The sequence below is a fragment of the Eulemur rufifrons genome, chromosome 7 (assembly GCF_041146395.1).
Source record: "Eulemur rufifrons isolate Redbay chromosome 7, OSU_ERuf_1, whole genome shotgun sequence".
Lineage (NCBI taxonomy): Eukaryota > Metazoa > Chordata > Mammalia > Primates > Lemuridae > Eulemur > Eulemur rufifrons.
In genome coordinates, this window is record NC_090989.1 from 67894441 (window position 1) to 67910053 (window position 15613).

Genomic DNA, 15613 nt, shown 5'->3' on the forward strand with positions numbered 1-15613 from the left:
CACAGTGAGCGGCAAAGCTGAATTCAAATTCAAATATTTCTGATTTTTTAAGCTCTTCCCACTGTGCAACACTGCCAACCCGTAGAAACCTTAGAAATCATCTAGTTGTATGCCTTCATTTTGCATCCTAGTCTAATTATTGTCATTACTTTCTATTTCATTTTCCTCTTTCTAGTCTTTCTTCCTAACCTATTCTAACATGAGATTAGTTTCTCAGAAGTATCTCTCATGTTTTTCTCCTGCTTAAGAACTTATCACTGTTCTCTTCTGCTTAATAAATCAAGATCAAACTCTAATTTGACATTTAATCAAGACTGTCTACAATGTGATTATCTCTTACTAGTTGTGAGACTTCTATAGAAGGCAAGCTAAATAAGTTAATTTATGCAAAATGCCTAGAACACCACTTACGACATACTAAATGTTGGCCATTATTAATTACTGAGAGGCAGTATAGCATTGTGGTCACAAGGAAGGGTTTGGAGCCAATCTGCCTTATCAGAATCCTTGCTCTGCCATTTAGTAGCTGAATATCTAACCTTAGGTAAATTGTTATTCTCTCTGAGCATTAGTTTCCTTATCCATAAAAAGAGAAAAATAGTACCTATCTTACAGGATTGTTGGGAGGATTAAATGAGTAAATATACATAAGTACTTAAAACAGTCCCTGGTACATAGTAAGCATTCAATATATTTTAGGAAGTATTATTATTATCATCTTCTTTATTTTCTCACCAATTCCTTTTTCCTATTGGTTTTCAACAAAACTCTCTAAGCCAATTGTTATTTCCCTTAAGTGCCACTATTTTAAATGTATAAATAAGATAAGCTCATTGCCAGCTTCCATCCTATTCCCTCAACCTAGAATGAACCCACCTTTACACCATCATCCTTTCTTCGTGGCTATCCTACCTTTCTTCAGGGTCCTGTATCATTTCCTTAAAGGTCAATTTTGATGATACATTTTCTCTAACTCTTCCTTTGTCTTTGATATAAAATGAGTATTTTTATTGCAAATTGTCTTATTTTTTGGTTTTTGTTTGTTTGTTTGTTTTATTTCCCTGTAAGTAATACTTCATTATTAGAGGTGAGGAAAAGGCAAAAGGAAGAAACATCTCAGGCTAGACAGAAGGTTTGGAGGCAAGGAGGGATTGAGAGTTACCTTTGTAAACTTCTACTTATAGGAACATTAATTTTAGTTTTTTGCTATTGATCAAAAGATTTGCCCAAATTTTGGTAGAAAATAACAGGCAATGGAACTTGTTAGATGAAGAGAAATCAGGCAAGAGAGATAAAAATGATGATCATGGGCTTGATACATATGGGAAACAAAGAATGTATAATGTAAAACAGTAAAACAGACATGTGCATGGTACACAAAGAAGACGGTCTTTGGCTAAAGTTATGAAATACAGGAGAGAAAGCCTTTAGAGAACAAGAGTAATCCATTCATTTAATCACTCAACAAGTATTTACTGAGTTTTACTATGGGCTAAGACCTGCTAAGATCTAGGGACATAGTAGTGAGTAAAACAGATACGGTTCCTGTCTTCATGGAGTTTATAGATAAATGAGAGAGACAGATTTAAGCAAACAAAATCACACATAATTATTTAAGTATGAAGAAAAAATCCAGGATGACTTCAGATCAAAAGGATAAGTAACATAGGCAAAATAAAATGAACAAGGTTTAGATGCTACTATAGAAGCTACAAAATGTTAAGACAAAAATATTAACCAGGATTACTAATTGAATGGGTGTGTAGAACAACAGAAAGGAAAGAATAGAAGGTGACTGTGAAGGATTAAGCCTGTGAGCCTAGTAATTTGGGGTATTTACTAAAGTGAGGAAGTTGGAGAGAGGTTCACATAGTAACAGTTTACATTTGCTTGGAACTTTTACAGTTTATGTAGCACTTTGATTTTCATGATCTTAGTGATCTTTACTATGACACTAGACATTGAGAAAACAGCAGCTAGATAATAAAGTGGTATATATCATGACAGATTGCTAATTAAGGGGAAGAGATTACTAGTAAAGGGCAAGATAATCGCTTCTATTGTCCTCATGCAGATAGGCACAAGCAAGAGAGACGGTCACTCTATTTAATCAAGATTACTTATACAAGAGAGAGGAAAAAAGTTGATGCTTTCATTAAGATAAGAAAAAATGACAGTCTCTGCAAAACAAATAAGCACTTACTTCTAAGTAACTTTAAGGGCATCACTCAATGAATTGAAATGACTCACTTTGACAAAGTCCAGCACAGCATCTCTCTGAATCTGCTTGGTCCTTATTTTCTCCTCCTCATACTGTAGGGCAGCAAGCTGTGCCTCTCTCCGAGTACGCTCTACTAATTGTTCTCTTCTCCGATGAAGTTCCAAGTCTTTATGTGATAGCTGGAACAAAAATATCATTTTGCATATATAAGTAGGGCTAAGGATCAACTTATCAATATTCCCTATCAATTTACGGAACTACTACTGACTCAAGCAATTTTTACTTTGCAGTTACCTAGCGTTCCTATGTGTACTATAAAGCAACATGTAGGTAAAGATTTATTTTTTGTCTGGTGTCTAGAAACACTATTAGCAACTATCATGTGCATATGTTATATATTAACTGAGGACAAAGGTAGGCAAGTGTACAAATATCTGGTAATTAATGGCAATTTAAGTATTACAAAAGAAGAAAACCATATTAGTTTAAAAAGCAAAAATAAATAAATAAACCTACTAAAAAATTACCTGATTGTGACTTGGTGATAGTGACAAGAGAGAAGATGGCTCAACTGGAAGCCTGACCCAAAAAAGAAAAAAAAGAAAGAAAAAAGTCTTTGATAAAAAGACAGACATATAAAAAAGTAAAATTTTTATTGTTAATGTAGCTTTCTATTAATCAGTAGGAACTGCTTAGTTAGCACTGAAAGAGTAATTGCATTTTGCAAACTTGAGCCCAAGTCATTAAATTAAACCACAGGAATACCAGATGTCTCCAACTCATGTTTCACATGATGATATCTTGACTGATCTATGGCTAGCTAACAACTGTCTATGTCATCCAATATTGACAACACAGTTGAGATCATTTTTCAAACCGTATCATTTTTTTATTACACAAATAACTATTATCTTCTTTACTACCACAATTGAAACAAGATACCTGTAAATTGAGATACTTTTATATACAGAGCCATTTTATCAACAGAAATCTAGAATACTACAGAACCTGGTAACTAACTCCTACTCTTATTTTCAATAATTAAGATTGATGAAGCAATTTTAACAACAGAAGATTCTGATGATTTTTATTTTTAAGAAAAAGATGAAACCCTATTTGATGCTTAAAAATACAAAGAAAAATGCTACTTGCATAAGGGCATAGTGGCTCATGCCTGTAATCACAGCACTCTGGCATAAGCAAGCTACTGTTAAGATGGCTTGAAAACTGTGTTGATAGTTTAGGTGCAGACTTTGATTAATTGTACTGCTTCTTGTTTGAGATATAATAAACTAAACATTTGATTTGAAATCGGAAATTTCATATTTAATGACCTAATACTGGCAGAACCTGGATTAGAATTCAAGCTATCTAATTTGTAGTTTAGTATTCTTTCTACTAAATCATATTCCCCCACTCTATGGAGACAGAAACTAGGAAGAAGAAAGGGAGGAGGAGAGATTTCAAAGTATATGGGATACATATAAAATAAAAATTACCTGATATGGCAAGAACTAAGCTGTGAAAAAGGTGGAGGCAAAGAAGGAAGCATGTCATAAGAAAGAACAGAAGTGGTAGTGAAGACGACATCTGAGAACCAACACTTCTCCCATGCCAATCACTGGGTGGTAATATTGGGCCATTACAGCTTTGTTACTCATTGGTTATCACCATGCTACTTCATGTTGGATGACTTTTTCATCTATAAATATGTTTCTTAATAACAGCATCACTGACATTTCAAATGATACAATTTTTTTGATGTATAAGATTGACCTGCACATTATAGGTAGTTTAGCCTCAATGCCTGCCAAGAACATCTGCAGTAATTTTGGCAACCAATTTCCACAATCAATAAACACATTTTCAAATATTCCCTGGGCAATGTTGTTATATACTGTTGGAAAACACTGGTCTACCTTATGCTTTTCTGAATTTTATTTATTTATTTATTTATTTTTTAATTCTGGTATAATGTATTCCAATAAAGCTTAGAAAATAAAGATGTTGAGGTGGCTTTGGACTAAGTTTAATAGTCATCTCCTCTGCTGACAACTTCTTTACATGTTGGACGCAACAGTATGGTATGTTCAAACTGTGCTGTGTATGATCCTTGAATGTCACATAATGGTGGATATGGATCTACAATGCCCTTCTGAATTTTAAAAATATAAGATAGTCAAAACTTAAGCTATACTATTGTCCTCTTTCTCTCTATCTTTTTTAATATTGGTTCCACATCTTTGAGGTAGTCACAAAACTTTTTTTTTTCTTTTGAGGGGGTGGATGGAGCGTGCTGAGTAGCAGAAGTATTGTACATATTATAGTAGAAGTTGTTTTTGAATGCTGATGTAGCTGGTGGTATAGCAAGCAGTAGCAGGTAGCCTATAATTGCCTACTCTTCAGACTAGTGGACATCCCAATTTGCCCAGACTACCTAGACTCATCTAGGCTACCTAGATGCTCATCCCAGAGAACATAATAGAGGCAATAATGGGGAGTATCCTTAGCTTACACATCTGCTTTGCATTGCCTAATGTTTGCTTTGGGCATAATCTGTCATCATTTTTACACATCCCCATAAACCCAGACCATGGTTTGGCCTAATTCAACGAACTAGGAAAGTTACTTAACCTCCCTAAGCATCAGCTTCCTTATTTATAAAATAAGGATAATTATGCTTATTCTAATAAGATGTTATGAAGATTAAATGAGATACTGCACATATATACAGACCATTAAAAAGCATATTCTAATAATTACATATTTAGAATAACAGGAATTTACTGTAACTTTGTCCCTAGATTAATTTTATTGTTAAAATTTCCTATAGCTTTTATTTGCCATCTGTAAACTAGACCAAAACACAGAAAGGACCAAATAAATCCATCTCAAACGTGTTTATGTGCCTTGATTTGAAGACTACACTTTAACAACGCTTTTCAACCACTTAACACCTGTCTTATTTCTACATACATTTCTTTACCTTCTTTTTATACAAAAACTTCTTTAAAAAGCCATTGTTTGCACTTCATTTCATCAGTTTATTTTGTACCCACTCTAATCTGGATCTCTTCTTTACAACTTCACTGAAACTGCTCTTTCAGATCAAAAGTTTGGCAATGATCCTTACATACACCTAAATCCAACACTTATTTCTTAGTTCTTCCCTTACTGAACCTATCAGCAGTATGTGACATTGTTTATCCCTCTCTACACTTTGTAAAATACTCTCTTCATTTAGCCGCTAGGACACCATCTTCTTTTTCCTATTCACATGACCACTCCTGCTCAGTTTTCTTTGCTGGTTATTCAAGCCCTAATTCTCTCCACTTTACTCCAAACTCGTATATCTAACTGCTTATTTGATAATTCCACTTGGATGGCTAGCAGGTACCTCAAATAGAACATAACCATAGCTGAACTCTCATCTCACACCTCAAACTCGTCCTGCTTTGTTCATACTCCTTGATGTTTCTTACATACATCAAGCATGTTCCTACCCCAGAACCTGTCTAGAATGTTCTTCCCTTAGATAGCCATAGGGCTTGCTCTCTCACTTTTTCAGGTTTCTTTTTTTTCTTTTCTTGGAGACAGAGTCTTGCTCTGTTGCCCGGACTAGAGTGCCGTGGCATCAGCCTAGCTCACAGCAACCTCCAACTCCTGGGTTCAAGTGATCCTCCTGCCTCAGCCTCCCGAGTAGCTGGGACTACAGGCATGCGCCACCATGCCCGGCTAATTTTTCTATATATTTTTAGTTGTTCAGCTAATTTCTTTCTATTTTAGTAGAGACGGGTCTCGCTCTTGTTCAGGCTCGTCTTAAACTCCTGACCTCGAGCTATCCTCCCACCTTGGGAGGTGCTTTAAATGATAAGCTAACTTTAGAAATATTCTGAGAGGCACTATGTGTAGTAGAAAGATCATATTAATTTACATACGAATGAGGACACATATTGTTGTCTCTATCTCCCTATTATCCAGGCTAAAATATAAGAAAAAAAAATTTAGGACTTTTCTATTTTTTTAATAGAATGGTCACCTTCTGTTGCCCAGGTTAGAGTGCAGTGAAGCAATCATAGCTCACTGCAATCTCGAATTCCTGGGCTCAAGTGATCTTCCTGCCTCAGCCTCCCAAGTAGCAATCCTCCTGCCTCAGCCTCCTGAGTAGCTAGGGCTACAAGCACATACTACCATGCCCAGCTAATATTTTTTTTGGTGAAGATGAGGTCTCACTATGTTGCACAGGCTGGTCTCGACTTCTGGGCTCAAGTGATCCCCACCCCCCCGCCCGGCCTCCCAAAGTGCTAGGATTATGGGCATGAGCCACTGTGCCTCACCTGACTCCTGAAATTCTTTTAGCCCTCTATATGCATAAACGCTCACATTATCACCACAAAATCTAATTGCCATTAAATATCTTCAAATCAACTGTACAGGAGGTAATGGTTTAAATCAGGGGTCCCAGACCTATGGTGAGTTGTATAATTACTTCATTATATATTGCAATGTAATAGTAATAGAAATAAAGTACACAATAAATGTAATACGCTTGAATCATCCTGAAACCATCCCCTCCTCCCTGGTCTGTGGAAAAATTGTCTTCCATGAAAATGGTTCATGGTTCCAAAAAAGGTTGAGGACCGCTGGTAAATGATCTAAATTTAGACTCAAAAAAACCAATTTTACCTCTTTTTTATAACATGGGCACAAAAGTACATTGTCACTCAGTTCTAAATCCGTACTACGTAAGTACCTAAACATTTCCATTATACAAAGATCTGCACAAAACCAAAATTATATTATGCTCTTATCTTTGAGTTTTAAGACAGAAACAAGTAAGTAGAATTGGTTTTTCAAACCTGTTTTGATGTGAATATCTTCTCATATCTTCCGTTTTTTGAAACTCCCTAATGGCTACAGGCTTTACTGGTGAACCCTAGGCCAAAAAGGCAGAAATAAATCAATTTAACATATGAATCCAGAACACCATGATACATTGTTCACATTCAACTTGTCATTTAGGGATTTGTATATTAGACTAATATTTTTTTATTTTTTTATTTTTTCTTTTTTTTTTGCATAAGAGACCTGCTAGTATAGACTAATATTTTAATAGAATCTTCAAATCAAACTTCATTTAAAAGCATGATAGGCTATATTACTGCTTTGATACACAAAAGTCATACTCCACAAATTTTATTTTTTAAAAAAGATTTCCATCTCACTGTAGTATATGAATTATAGTGACCAAATAGTAATATTTACTGAATGATAAGATGTTAGAGTTGGAAAGGATCTTAGAGGTCATCTGATACAAACTTCCATCAAGGACAGAAATTCCTACCTACCCTACCTGACATTTACACAGTTTCTCTAGTCATACATAGGGAGTTCACTGGGCACGTGACATTTCTTTACTTCTTCATCAACACAAATCGTCTTTTATCATAGTCATATAAATAGTCCTGGGTGATGTTGGTGGAATATCAAGACAAAACAAAAAGTCATTTCTGTTTATGGTAAAATACAGTATTTAAAAGAGAAATACTATTGGCAATTTAACTTATTTATAAACTAAAGCATAAAAGTCATTTTCAAAAAGTATTACTGAGGAAAATTAAACTGGCTTAAGTGATATAGACCACACACTGAAAAATAAAATTATAAATCTAAGCAGAGGCTTAAAGGTTATCACAGTATATATTTTGCCAGATGACAATCTATAGAAGCAGGCTTGGCACGGCGGCTCACATGTGTAACCCAAGCACTTTGGGAGGCCGAGGTGGGAGGATCACTCGAGGCCAGGAGTTCGATACCAGCCTCGGCAACATAATGAGACCCTTGTCTCCACAAAAAAATAGAAAAATAAATTAGCTGGGCATGGTGGTGCATGCCTGTAATCCCAGCTACTCAGAAAGCTAAGGTAGGAGGATTGCTTAAATCTGGGAGTTTGAGGTTGCTGTGAGCTATCACTGGGCCACTGGATGCATTCCAGCCTGGGCAACAAAGCAAGACTCTGTCTCCAAAAAAAAAAAAAGAAAAAAATAGAGAATTCTTTTTCTAAAGATTATAATATGCCATTTTTAATTTTAATTTTATTCTAAAAGAATTGCCCTTTGCCCTAGAAGGAAAGCTCATAGCCTGTACCACAGGTAGTCTGATCAGTCACCTGGTACACTGCTATCTCTGAGCTGCAGGACTTTGATTTATATAACTTTATCCAACTTTAAATATAAGAGTGTCTTTAGAACACCAACAAAAAACACTATGTTTAAAAGCCTTCAGATAGGAAAACCAAAGGTTTTTTTTTTTTTTAAAGAATGATAATATCACTCTACAATGTCCCACCAGAAGTGATTATTCTCTATTTCTAAAAGGCTAAATACATCATTCTCTAAAAAGGACCCAAGTGTTTCTCAAATAACCTCTGCTCAGAGCCTGGGACCAACTCCAGACGTCAACATCACAAACACTAAAGTGGGGCCAATTTATTATGCTGACTAGATATATTGAAGAATGCTATTCTATTTGAGACCCTTGGGGAATTGGCAGAGATTCTACAGTGGGCTGAATGCTCGTTTGTTTTCTAAAGCAATTCAATGCTCTACTATAAGAGACACCCAAGAATTTTAATAGCAAACAATTTATATTCTGTGTGACTTAGCATAAAAACTCCAATATACTTAAGCTTGTTATAAAAATTCTATGATTGTTTATATGTTGCCCTAAAAGTCAACTTTTTGGTTTAATTCTTAATTTATTACTGATCAAAGTACGATTTATCAGTTAGAAACAAAAATATAGCAATAAAAACAATTAAAAGTATCATATTCTTTTGCATTTCATTCAAAGGTTTTACATTACTCTTAGGATTTCTTTTATTCCTTCTTCGAAATTTTGAATTTTGCTTTCTTGTTTGAAAAATAAACCTAAATCCTACTTGAGAATACTGTCTGACTTTTCTAAATAAATATGAAAAATTCAGGATTGAAATTGGAAGAGAACATAAAACAAGTAGGCCTAAAGCAACAAATCCCTGATACGACAGAAATTTATACTATCATGAATTATTTTTAACAGGGGATAGCAACACAGGCTTAAATGTGTGTACTACCTCATGAGAGATTCGCCGTTGTTCGATATACGCCATAAACTGTGAACTAAGGCTGTCTGAGTCCAGGCCCTTGGGCTGTCTCACCTCCTCCTCCTCTTCTTCTGCAGTACAGCTGTCAATGTAGTCAATCTGATCCAGATCATGTTCCACTGTACACACAACACACACACATACACACACACACACACACACACATAGAGAAATAACATTCAAATTAGACAGCCAGGAAAAGACATAAATAAACTTAAGTTGTATTCTCTCCTTTTCCCTAATATTGTCTATTCTGAAAGTGGGAGGAATGATAAAAAGTTTAAATTATGTAAGCCTTTATTATTTAGTCCATGGCCACTCACAGAAATAGTGTGCAGAAAACCTTAGTCTAATTCTCTAAAGAATGCAGTAATTGATAACAATTATCGAAATATGGACCTCTAACATTTCTTTTTTCTTTGGACAGCTCCTTACTGTTTTAAACAAGACAGTTTGAGTTTGTGAGACAAAGAGAGAGGAAGATTCATTTTTAAAGACTGAAAGGTGCATCTTCCTTTACTACTTCGTGTTTTGAGTTTTGAGTTTAGTAGTTCTTTGGGGAGATGGGAGATAGAAACCTAACATAGTGAATTGAAAGAAGGTAAAAGGCAATAAAAAAAAGAGAAAAGGTAGGAATAAACTGGACCTGGAGAGAAAGAAATAGTTCCTGACTACTATATTTCCCTTCCTGTAACTGTTGTCAATTAAACTTTTTTTGAAAACCATGATCAAAACAAAGATTTTCTGATTTAGAAAATTATTTTCTAGAGGTCAATGTTGTAGATATTCTACAATAGTTTGTGGATGGAAGGGAATCATTAAGGAATTCTTTCTTCTCAAAATGCTTTAGGGTGGGCTGGGCACAGTGGCTCACACCTGCAATTCTAGCACTCTGGGAGGCTGAGGTGGGAGGAGACCAGCCTGAGCAAGAGTGAGACCCCGTCTCTACTAAAAATAGAAAAATTAGTGGGATGTCATGGCATGTGCCTGTAGTCCCAGCTACTTGGTAGGCTGAGGTAAGAGGACTGCTTGAGCCCAGGAGTTTGAGGTTACAGTGACCTATGATGACGTCACTGCATTCTACCTGGAATACAAATAGTAATATTTTGTAGTGATTATATGTTGAAATGATATTTAGAGGTAATGGACAAAATAAAATGCATGATTAAAATAATACTAAAATAGGCCGGGCGCGGTGGCTCACGCCTGTAATCCTAGCACTCTGGGAGGCCGAGGCGGGTGGATCGCTCGAGGTCAGGAGTTCGAGACCAGCCTGAGCAAGAGCAAGACCCCGTCTCTACTATAAATAGAAAGAAATTAGCCAAACAACTAAAAACAGAAAAAAATTAGCTGGGCATGGTGGCGCATGCCTGTAGTCCCAGCTACTCGGGAGGCTGAGGCAGTAGGATCGCTTAAGCCCAGGAGTTTGAGGTTGCTGTGAGCTAGGCTGACGCCACGGCACTCTAGCCCGGGCAATAGAGCGAGACTCTGTCAAAAAAAAAAAAAAAAAAAAAAAAACTAAAATAATACTACTGTTTTTTTTTGTTTTTTTATTTTTTCTAAAAATGTGGCTGCTAGGCCAACCATGATCACTCAGCACTTTGGGAGGCTTAGGCAGGAGGATCACTTCAGGCTGGAGTTCAAGATCAGCCTGGGCAATATAGTGAGACGCTTCTCTCTTTAAAAAAGTAAAAAAACAATGTAGCTACTAGAAAATTTAAAATTATATATGTGGTTCACTTTTGTGGTTTTACATTCCTTTTTCTTGGTCCACACTGGTCTAAATAGTATGAAGAAGTGATGTTGCTTTCTTGGGAAATGGTAATAATATAAACCATTTATTGAGTCAGACAAATTGTAACACACTGAAAAAATGCATTTATGTACCTGGTTTCTAATGTGGATGCAGACTTATCACCCTTTCCTCCTTTTTAGCTATTAATGAAACTCTAATAACTGAAAATTCATGTTTTATATTAATTACAGTTATTATTTAGAAATAATTGAATCAGAAGATGAAATTGAGAAATAGACTTCCAAATTCACTGTTTCAGCAACTGCAATTTTAGGTAGTCTACAGAACATCATAAAATAATGGGCTGGGGTTTAATGTGTCTCTGGAGAAACCATTGTAGTAGTGAGTTGTTTTTTCTAGTGTGTCATTTTAAGTAGTTGTTAAAATAATTATTTTAAAACTTAAAAATAATGGGGCATTCCCAAACTTACTATATGAAACAATGTGTTATATCTTATTTATATGCTTTTCCTCACCCTAAAGCTTCTTTTTTTTTTTTTGAGACAGAGTCTCACTCTCTTGCCTGAGCTAGAGTGCCGTGGCATCAGCCTAGCTCCACAGCAACCTCAAACTCCTGGGCTCAAGCGATCCTCCTGCCTCAGCCTCCCGGGTAGCTGGGACTACAGGCATGTGCCACCATGCCCAGCTAATTTTTTTCTGTTTTTAGTTGTTTGGCTAATTTCTTTCTATTTATAGTAGAGACGGGGTCTTGCTCTTGCTCAGGCTGGTCTCGAACTCCTGCGCTCAAGCTATCTACCCGCCCGTCTCGGCCTCCCAGAGTGCTAGGATTACAGGCGTGAGCCACCGCGCCTGGCCTATATATTCTTTTTCACATGAAGTCTTCAAAATCTGATGTGTATTTTATACTTAACACAGTACATCTCAATTCAGAAAAGCCACATTTCAAATGCTCAATATCCACATGTGGCCAGTGGTTACCATATTGGATAGCATAGATCTAGACATTATTTAATAAAGTCTTAAAGTGTCCTTTATCAAAAAAAGTAAAAAAATTTAAAGTGTGAAATAAATCAATGAGGAAATATGTCTCATATGAGAGGAAAATTTAAAAGAAAACTACTGAAATGTGAATGAAATGTTAAGTGACAGGAGTAAAGAAGAATATAAGATGGTAAGGAAAAGAAAAAATAGCATACATTCTGATGGTTGACAGTTGGGGAAAAAAGTAAATAAAAAAAAGAAAAAATAGCAAAATACTTAATTGAAATCATCATTTAGAGATGAAAGCTCATCTCAGAGAAATAATGGATTTCTGAAAATCAGTCATTTCTCCCTTCTAACTGGCCCTAAACATTTAAACATTAAAATTTGATAATTTAAACTAAAGCAACATAGAATGGAATGCTAAAATCAAAACTCTGCTTCAGAAGTACAGGGAAGCAGAAAGAGCTCTGCTTGTTAATAAACTATTAAAAAAAAACCTACAAATTTTTAAATTCCAGAGTAAGGAATATTGGGATTCAGATGCCTTTAAGAGAGCATAATTCCAGATGAAAGAAAAGGTAAACACTAGGAGATGCGCTGAATTCCTGAAAGAGATCAAACAATGACCAAAACAGGAATCTTAAAAAGAGAAAATGGTACTTCAAAAGAAGATCATGGTTAAATCAAGATTAGCAATGATCTACTCCAGGTGAACTGTATCTAACAAAGTTTTCTCCCAAAATAAAAATAAGGAGAAAACACTGTATTTTAACTGCAAGCCTGAAAACATAAATACAGGTTTCCAGTGGAAAATAATTTTTTTCCATAATATATGAAAAGAAGTCTTTAAGAGTGAAGAAGTCACAGATATACAAAAGGAGTGGATGTGAAAAGGACCACTTTAAAAAGTTAAGTGATTATAAAGACTTTTATATGTCATGAAAATTATGTTTACCTCCACCATTTGTTACTACTAAACTGTTGCGATTCTCTTGGTACTGGCTTTCTCTTCGTAGTCTTTGCTCTTTAGTAATCTCTGCTACTCTAAGAGGCAGATCTGAAAATTCATCTGTAGGCTTAAAAAAGTAGAACATACATTAAAAAAATCATTTCAAATTTTAGACAATGCAAGCGTTTAAAATATGGGTACAATATAAAGGCATTAAAATTTATATTTAAGAAGAAACAGCAAAAAAGTTCTGAAGATGGACAGCGGCAATGAATGTACAACAATGAGAATGTATTTAATGTAACTGAAAATATAAACTTAAAAATGGTTAAAATGGTAAACTTTATGTTATGTGTATCTTACCACAATTAACAAAAAGAAGAAACAGAAGGGTATTCAAGACTTTATAAACAGAATATATACATGGATTTAAAGTATCTATATATATATCTGTATGGATATAGCCACACTGATGTACACGCCCACCCAGACATGCATACACAGCAGCTCCCAATTACAAATGGGCTGTGGTCTAAAATTAATTTGCTTTGGACTCCCAATGAAACAATGCTATAAATGGTAGGTTATCAGCCCTGTAAACACAAGCTTATTTAATAATTCAACCCAATTTATAGTGAAAATATTATACTGAAGTAATTTTAAAAAGCAGAAAACAATACCAACAATCAAATAAAACAGAAAAATGATATAATTAGCTAGGAAAATTATTCATCTTGAGCATAAGGATATTCTTCACTAAGGTTCTCGTCTCCTTTCCCATCAGCCCATAGTCCTATTTTCTCACATCTTAGCACCCCTTCTACCACCTCTGCTCAAGATTACCCAGCCCCTCAAATTTTAGGCTTCAGTTTTAACTGGCTCAGCCCCTGTATGGCTTTCCAGGATATGAAACAATTTATATGAGACAATGAGATAACAAACATGTAAAAATACACATGATAAAAAGATGGTAAAGAAACAGAGTACCAGTTTTGGTGGTAGGACTATGTGGGATTTTTGCCCCTCCCTTAACTTTTCTATATTTTATGTAATGAGAAATTGAATCCAATTAAGACTCTTTCCATTTTCATCATTTTATCTTCTCTTAATCAAGAGTTATAACATGTAGAATAGAACAAACACTTACTTCATTCCCTGACCATCTCTTATCACCACTGTCCACACTATTGAAACCTGAATCAAGGGCTCCATAAGGACGACTTGAGTACAGTTCTTCATGGCTGCCAAAAAGATACTTCGTTACTACAAAGTTTGATATTTTAAAAATCAATGTTTGAAATAAAACAGATATAATTTTATTAATAAACATTCTCATGGCACTTAGTCACTTAACTATTAGCACTAAGTGGGAATTCTTTTAACTTTTTAATATGAAAAATTCCAAACAGAAACAAAACAAGCAGAATAGTATGAGGCCCCATGTACTCACTGTCCAGCTTCAAAAATATCACAATTCTGCAATTTTTCTTTCATCTATGCCTCCATCCATTCCCCATGCCCCCTCAATTGTTTTTACTTTTAACAGTACACTTTTTTGAGGTAAAATTTACATACATTGAAATGCATTCTTCTTAGCTGTATAATTCTGACAACTCTATCATGATATAGGACATTTCTACTTTGCCAGAAAGTTTCATGCATCCCTTCCCAGTTAACTCCTCTGACTCTACCACTACATGCCTCTCAGAGACAAACGCTGTCTGATTTTTTTCACCTCAGATTAATGTAGAAGGCTGAATAATGGTCCCCAAAGATGTCCATAACCTAAGCCCTGGAACCTCTGAGTATGTTACCTTACATGGCAAAGGGGAATTAAGGTTGAGGATAAAAATAAGGTTGCTCATCAGCTGACTTTAAAATAGGGAGAATATCCTGGAATATTAGAACAGGCTCAAGGTAATCACAAGAGTCCTTAAAAGTGGAAGAAAGAGGCAGAAGAGGAGGTGAGTGTGATGTGATGTTGGCTTGAAGATGGAGGAGCATCTGTACTTGTTAATATGTCTGTTTTTAGAAACTCTACCACAAGGAAATTTAAAAACCTGTTTTAGACTAGGAAACTGAGAAGCAGGCTTATTATTAGGACTATGCTTTTAAGCAAAATTTAACAGATTCCAAGAGAAGGCCTGAGGGGTTTTCTTTTGAGTAAAATACACGAACACTACTGCACTTGCAGTGGGACATCTATCTTGCAAGTTTAAAAGCTCTTGAATTTAATTCTTGTTACTTAGGATTGTTCCAGATGGTTGGGACTGCCAAGTAGATGACCTTGTATGTCACATGTTATGCAGCTGAGGGATTCACAGACTAAAAAGTCCTGAAGTGACATTAACAGTCAACAAATCCAACTTCTTCACTCTCTGTGGGAAAAAATAAAGCCCCCAAAATTTGAATGACTTGCCACACGCTAGTTAGTAGCAGAGCTAAGGTTAGTATTCGAGTCACTCAGACCAGTGGTTCTCAGCTGGGGGCCCCCCAAGGGGACATTGGCAATGTCTGGAGTTACCTTTGTCACAGTAGAAGGTGCTACTGGTATCTGAT

At 35.5% G+C, this 15613-nt stretch overlaps 1 protein-coding gene across 3 annotated transcripts in view; it reads right to left on the bottom strand.

The window, feature by feature from the left end:
• LRCH3 (leucine rich repeats and calponin homology domain containing 3) overlaps positions 1-15613 on the bottom strand; it is a 96602-nt gene that overhangs the window by 24881 nt on the left and 56108 nt on the right. For all 3 annotated transcript variants that reach the window (XM_069472726.1, XM_069472728.1, XM_069472725.1), the window contains exons 7-12: positions 14202-14295; positions 13061-13181; positions 9336-9484; positions 7081-7157; positions 2749-2800; positions 2251-2400 (exon numbers count right to left, since the gene is read on the bottom strand). In XM_069472726.1, coding sequence (XP_069328827.1) covers positions 2251-2400; positions 2749-2800; positions 7081-7157; positions 9336-9484; positions 13061-13181; positions 14202-14295 — 643 coding nt within the window. The remainder of the gene's footprint in view (positions 1-2250; positions 2401-2748; positions 2801-7080; positions 7158-9335; positions 9485-13060; positions 13182-14201; positions 14296-15613) is intronic.